This window comes from Onychostruthus taczanowskii, unplaced genomic scaffold, assembly GCF_017590055.1.
Source record: "Onychostruthus taczanowskii isolate IOZ18803 unplaced genomic scaffold, ASM1759005v1 scaffold5838, whole genome shotgun sequence".
Taxonomy (NCBI): Eukaryota; Metazoa; Chordata; class Aves; order Passeriformes; family Passeridae; genus Onychostruthus; species Onychostruthus taczanowskii.
The window spans coordinates 1-520 of record NW_024503500.1 but is presented as its reverse complement, the minus strand read 5'-3'; the positions used below and the strand labels follow the sequence as shown (position 1 = coordinate 520).

General features: G+C 72.3%; 1 protein-coding gene across 1 annotated transcript; it reads left to right on the top strand.

Annotated features, from left to right (window-relative positions):
• Positions 1 to 6: 6 nt before the first annotated feature.
• On the top strand, positions 7 to 514 carry LOC121343230 (basic proline-rich protein-like; the record flags this gene model as incomplete). Its single annotated transcript, XM_041418212.1, has 2 exons — positions 7 to 196; positions 294 to 514. Coding segments are annotated over exons 1-2 (376 nt in total), but the record flags the coding sequence as incomplete, so codon positions are not given.
• Positions 515 to 520: the final 6 nt, after the last annotated feature.

Sequence of the window (520 nt, the reverse complement as noted above, 5' to 3'; positions counted from 1 at the left end):
ACCCCCAAAACCCCCCCGGGACCCCCCGCGGGGCGGCCGCCATGGCGCTGATCGCCTTCCGCCGCGCGGGGGAAGCGGAGCCGCCGCCGCCGCCGCCGCCCGAGGCCTCGGCCGAGCCCGGGGCGGCCGCGCGGAGCTTCTACGAGCGGCTGCTGAGCGAGGGCGGCGGCGCGGAGCCGGCCCGGGAGCCGCGCAGGTGGGTGCGAGCCGCGTTAATTAGCTAATTATTAATTAACACCTAATTAATAATTAATTAGCGAATCAATTAACCGCCGCCGGGTTTCTCCCCGCAGCCCCGCCCACTTCTGCCGCAGCTGCGGGGCCTCGTACCGGGACCCCCCGGAGCGGCACCGCCGTTCCACCGCGCACCTGCTGGGGCTGCGCCCGCCCCCCGGGCCCGGGCCCGCTCCCACTTCCGCTTCCGCTCCCACTTCCGCTTCCGGTCCAGCGCCCACTTCCGGTCCCGCGTCTGTTTTCGGTCCCACTTCCGCGTCCGTTCCCGTTGTCGGTTCCGGTGCCG